Here is a 6,202-nt window from a genome sequence, read left to right as displayed (position 1 = left end):
TGCCGAGCTTGGCTTCCTCCGCCCCGGCCTCCCTTGGCCAGCCCTTCCTCCTCAGTGGCAGGAAGGTGCCTGCTGTTTGCAAGCTTGTTTAGCACGGTGTCTCCCCACGCCACTGGCGGGGTCCTGGCTCCCTACCGACAACTTTGAGGGCCCGTCCCTTGTTTGCCGTGGTGTTGCAGTTCATTTCGTACATGAAATATGTTACCTGTCACTGAATCAGGGAAAGAAGCAGAAACCAAAACTACCCCCTATATAATTACGAGGTCAGAATTATGAGCATCGGTCGTGATTTCTTTCAGCACAAGTCGATATATTTTGAGGAGAGGGGAGCGAACTTGATCCAAGTTTACAGGTGTATCCCAGAACGCACTTTTAGGACAGTCTTTGCGTGTTTTGGTAGCACTTCGTTTGCCTGGCATCTTAAGGGACCTAATTTGTCCACACATGTGAACTTTTGACCTCTTCGAAGCCTCTAGTGTACGGTAGGGTCTGCGTAAAGCACAAGGGATAGATGATTAAAAGTCTCGCCCTTAAGTTCCTCATCCTTTTGTGGTGAAAAATGATCTCAGTAAATATGCTAATATGCATTTTATGTGGGATCTTAGGGGCACTCTCGGGAATGGGGATAAAGGCAGTAAAGGAGAGGCAGATGCTTTATTCATACTGACAAAACTGTACATTTGTAAATAAATAGGGCTTTTGTCCAGTTCATAATGTATATTACCGGTAGAAATACCATAAATGAAAATTGACCATGGCTAACACATCACACAAAACTTTTTAGTGACCAGAGTGATACAAAAACTTTGATGAAATCTAGATCTGCAAAATTTAACACAGGAGAATTAGCCATGGTAGAAGTAATAGCAACCAAAGACAATTCAGAAGGCAGAGCTATAATTAATAAAATATGACATGGTTAAATCTATTTAAATGGAATATTTTCTTTAAAATTTCGGTGAAAACAAAATGAAAGAAAATTGGAGCACTCCAAATGAGTAATAAAGTTGATCAAGGAATAAAACTGACCTAATGGAGTTTTCGTTCTCGACCCTAGTTATTCAATATTGGCATTTAAAAACCTTTTATCAGAACATCTCTAGAATCAGTAACATCGAAAGGCACTGAGCTGCCTTAGGGCCTCATAAAGAGGTAAGCTTGAGAAGCTGTTTTCCAATAGATATAACCAAACATAACTGTAGTGGGAAAAACATTAGTATGAAAGGGACCTGGAATCAGTGGTTTTCCTGGTACTTGATAGGTTTTCCATGCCTAACACTCCTCTGAAAATGGGGGAAAAATTTACCTCACAGGGTCATATTATCTCATTAATTCTCAAAGTTTCTAAGCTCAGAATCAGACAGATACAATGAAAAATTGTGTGCAAACTTCAGAACTTTTTCACTTTAACCTCTATGCATGGGAATCTAAATGTCATATACTTCTTTGTCCCCTTAAAATGTTTTCCTAAACAAAGTATACCCTTTGCTTGATGCGCCAGGGTCATCATTATGACCAACTGTGACATTATGCACTAGCAATGCTGGACCCCCCCAGGGGTATGAGGCAGAGTCAGATGGTGCTGTGCTGGTGTTTGAACATAATTAAGTCCAGCGGTCTCATTTCTTACAGTGCCTTTTCATTACTGGAGCTGAGAAGCCATAATCGAGATGGGTAGAATTATATATAAATGTACAAATGTATAAAAGAGTGTCTCTCCCTTTAAGTTTTAGGGTATTGACTTAGTGACATCTTTTCATACAATTAGTACTTTGGCCATGGTATATTTGAGATAATTATGTTGTGCTGGCTCTGGAAACTTGTGTAAGGGTGAATTTTGCTTAAATAATTCCATCACCAGTTAGCCCTATGGCATATATTATGCAACTTTAAAAATTTCTCCCTAGACATTAGTATTTACAGATGAAACAATATAATGCCTTAAGTTTGCTTCAAAATAATGCAAGGGGCAGAGGGATAGGAGGGGGTTAGTGAATAGGATGAAGACGAAACAAGGTTTGCTACATGCTGCAGATAATTGTCAAAGCAGTGACAGGTATGGGGTGAAGGGTAGGGAGGCGGGGTAATTATACTACTCTACTTTTTGTTATGGAAATTTCAAGCATATATGAAATTTAAAACACACACACAAAATTATGTCCCAAATGAAGAGGCATTGGGTTCTGGTTTGGGGTCAAATTTGCTGTGACTCAGGGATTCACTTAAATTTCATTAAGCCTTTTGTTTTCTCATCTGTAAAATGAGGACTTAATGATTGTAAATACTAAAGTATTTCTAAGCATCTGGGCAACTGACTACATTTAATATCATACAGATTTTTTAATCATTTGCTTTCTAGATAAAGATTGAATCAATGGTTTTTCTGAAATTTCATAATCTGTTTTCTATGAGTATAGTTCAGACTTAGGATAAAACCTTATTTCTAAATTTCAGCAAAATGTTCTTATACGTTTACAAATAAATATCAAAATAGTGTTTTCTAATGGTTGCTTCCAACATTTCTTCTAATACTGTCCACTTACAAATATTTAATTTGCTTACTTTAAAACTAAATTCATTAATATACCTAGTTTTAAATTAAGGCAAAATAGATTGCTTTCTAGAAACTTTAATAATTCAAAACAGAGTACAATATTGTATTTCATACCATATAGCACAAAGATTAACATATTTTATATATCTGTTATTCTAGTTTTTAAATGAATAAAATGAAAAATTTTCAATAACCTGACTTTTGGAAAAAACCTTTTAATTAGGAGTTTCTTACCAAGTTATGATTTAATATTTATCAGATGTGTAAATATACATGATAGCAATTTTTAAAACTTGTAAATAGTTGGCCTTACAAAATTACAACACACTGTAAATAAATCCTTCCCACATTTTATACAAACTACATGATTTTGATATACAAAGATTCTGTTTTTATTACACTGGCAATGTACAACAAAGACTATTTACAATGCAAAAAGTATATAAACCACAATTTAACAGTCTGCTACTGGCAGCCACTATAGTTTAGGAGGTAGCTTTAATTAAACGAAATGAACAGAAGCCACATTTCCCAACTTGTGTTCTAAAAATAATTTACATAAGATAAAATTCATTATATGCACAGTATGTACAGTTTAATTATTAAACTGCAATCTAGCTGGATGTTTTTTAGTATATTCAGAATAACTAATATGGCAGTGGGTTTGCTATTGATTTAGCACACTGTTCAAAAAACATATTGAACAATTATAACTTTAAGACTCCACCTAGTAATAGGTCTAAAGCCCATAGATGGGAATCAAGTAAAATTTTTAATTTTTAAAGACACAGGACTAAGCTTTATTCTTTCTTCTTCTATTTTTATTAATAACATATTATCTTGTTTAACCAGAGTTCAACCTCTGAGCTATTGAATAAGCTCTTTTATAAAAAATAGTATGGGGAAGATGTATGGAAGTTTCCATTTAATAGCCCAGGTTCAAGATAATCCAGCTCACTAAGAAATAAACATAAGTACTTCGTGTCATAATTGCTCCCCGTTTCATCTAATTAAATGCAAGTATTGACCAAAGTTTACTTTCTATATAATCCAAACTATTGCTAGGTGACATACCAACAAATTGGAAAATATTAGTACAGCCAATGATATTAGGAAGTATTCATTAATGAGAACATTACATGGAGCCACCAAATCCCTCAGATACTATTAAACCCCCACATTAGTTAGTAGTTTAGCCAAATCGACTAAACCCACACAGCAATTAGCCTTTTACCTTTTTTCTAGTAGTGTAATCGTAAAACACTTAAGAAAAAATTACTGATTGGACCAAAGCAATGTATAATGACTGAAAACAAATGTCCAGCTATTTTTTAACCTAACAGCTGTTAATATTGTTTTAAAAACATCTTCAGGTTTTAGATTTATAAATTGCTTAAACAAAATTTATAGTTCTCTTATGTCAAGGATGGCAAGTGAAAACATAATAAAGTAATGCCTATGTATACTCTCACAGTTCTAGCTGGGACAGTCCCTTTTTTGGCCCTGCAGTAAGTTGTCCTGAGATTAAGGATGAAACATTAGGTAAAATTAGCAAGATATTTTCTTCAGTTATAGAAAATCACATTTTAAAATAGATTTTTTAAAAATATTAACAGCTGTTCTTTATCTTGTGCTTAATACACAAATAGGTATAAATTTGCTTCCTATGGATCAGAAAAACCTAACATTATATTGCTATACTACACCTAAGATCCTTTTCAAGTCATATATTTGTTTCAAACAGACCATACATTGCTTGGACATTGCATTTTTCACCAATTTATAATTTAGGCACCTGTTCTTTGAAAATGACTGGTTTGAGAAATAAACTGCCACCTCTCCTTCTTCTAAGTGATACCAGGCAGTGATTAGGCAGTGATTACAGAAGTGCTTCCCAGATGAAAGATCAGAATAGGGTTCACTCTATAAACACTGATTTTGGTTGACGGGGGAAACAGTTACACACACAGTAGTTCAGTCTTTAACTCTTGGTAGATTGTAAGCATAGCGCACCAAAGGGAATCCTCTACTCTGGTAGAAGCAGGCTCGTCCACAGGCCTGCACCTGGTCAGAACTGTCTGAGACAAAGGAATCTTCTTCATCTGCATAATCAGAGTGGGCCGACTGTGTGCCACAGTCGGACCAATAGCCCTCCGGTCTTTGGCAAGAAGCCACTGCCAATGCAGGACAGCTGTGTGATTTTATCAAGTGTTTGCATGATACTGGCTTTGTTAAAAGAAACGATTCACAGCAGTCGCAAACAGTCAGGTTGCCCTGCAAATGTGAGTACATGCCACAGTCGTAGTAGAAATCCTGTTCCAGACAACCACCTTGGCTACTGATGGAAACTGAAACTGATCCACTTTTCTTGGTAACACGTCGCTTCAGTAACTTCCAGTCTTCTTTAAACTTTGGGTTGAAGAAAACATACAGGACTGGATTCAGGCAAGCAGGCAATGGAAAAAATATCAGAGTAACAGACTTCATTATTTCGGGGCTGATAGAGATTGCAGTGATCAATGGTGCAAATGAAAAAAATGCCACAGGGCAGAAAAAGATGCAATTGGTGAAGATTAGCCAAGCGACATGCTTAATCATGCTAGATTGTGAGTTTTCTGAGAGGTCCTCTTTTTCCAAGTTGCAGTATAGCTTAGTGTAGATAATGGCCATTAATAAAAATGCTAGTGAGTTTAATAGCACTAACGTTACAGTGAATCCTAATGATGGCGTTTCACCTGTAGGAAATGGCAAACAAAGGGGTGATGCAGAATATTCCCCTCTATGGAAAAGGGGAAAACAGCCTGCTACTGTAGCACCTAGGAAAGCCAAAAGGGCAGCAACCTGGAACTGTTTGAGATGATTGCTCTTCCCATTTTTCATTATATCTTTTGCAGATAAGCTTCTTTCGACAGTTGCTAGCATTAATAAAAATATGGCACTTTCTGAGGAGAAAACTGCAAGAAACCCAGCTACTTTGCAGCCACTGCCAGTTTCCCACCAAATGCCAAATTCAGCGAATCTGCCCCAGGACACAGCATCAAGAAAAGTTAGGATGCCAGTATAGATTCCCATGAATAAGTTAGACACAGAAATCAAGCCTATAAACAATTTGGACGAAGGCAGTGATGTACAAGATGCAAATGTTGTTAAAATAACAAGCAGGTTGAAAAATAATGCAACCAAGAAAATGAACCACACAGTAAGACGAATCATCCAGCTTCCCAGTAAATATTCACAGGGCTTAAAAGCACCTAAAACAAAACACAGAGAGAGAGAGAGAGAGAAATAAAAGATAACTTAGAAAACAATTTAGAAAATGATATCGCTTGATAGAAAAACTAATGATATAGACTAATTAAATCTGCTCTCTACTTGAACAAAACTGAACTGATTACTAGTTCTAAGACATTTTGGTCATGGACAGGCTATTTTAAAAATAAACTGACTTTAATTTCTTTTATTAAATACTTGATAAGGCTATAAATAAAATATTTCTTTTATTAAATATTTGACAAAGAGTGATATTTAGGTGAAATTTTTCATTTTTTCTTGCATGTAAGCTAATTTACATAGCACAATATCTAGGGCATAAGAGGTATTTGATAGACTGAGGGTCTGGAATGAGATGGTTCATAACTTGCTACTCTT

The 6,202-nt window shown here is 35.8% G+C and overlaps 1 protein-coding gene across 4 annotated transcripts in view; it reads right to left on the bottom strand.

Moving 5' to 3' along the window:
- Window positions 1–2,613: 2,613 nt before the first annotated feature.
- Window positions 2,614–6,202, bottom strand: part of LGR4 (leucine rich repeat containing G protein-coupled receptor 4) — a 107,318-nt gene continuing 103,729 nt past the window's right edge. For all 4 annotated transcript variants that reach the window (XM_063671041.1, XM_054438055.2, XM_063671042.1 and 1 more), the window contains one exon: window positions 2,614–5,805. In XM_063671041.1, the coding sequence (XP_063527111.1) occupies window positions 4,529–5,805 (1,277 nt within the window). In that variant the 3' untranslated portion in view covers window positions 2,614–4,528. The remainder of the gene's footprint in view (window positions 5,806–6,202) is intronic.

The sequence above is a fragment of the Pongo pygmaeus genome, chromosome 9, assembly GCF_028885625.2.
Source record: "Pongo pygmaeus isolate AG05252 chromosome 9, NHGRI_mPonPyg2-v2.0_pri, whole genome shotgun sequence".
Taxonomy (NCBI): Eukaryota; Metazoa; Chordata; class Mammalia; order Primates; family Hominidae; genus Pongo; species Pongo pygmaeus.
The sequence above is the reverse complement of the archived record's forward strand: the minus strand, read 5'-3'. Positions and strand labels throughout refer to the sequence as shown.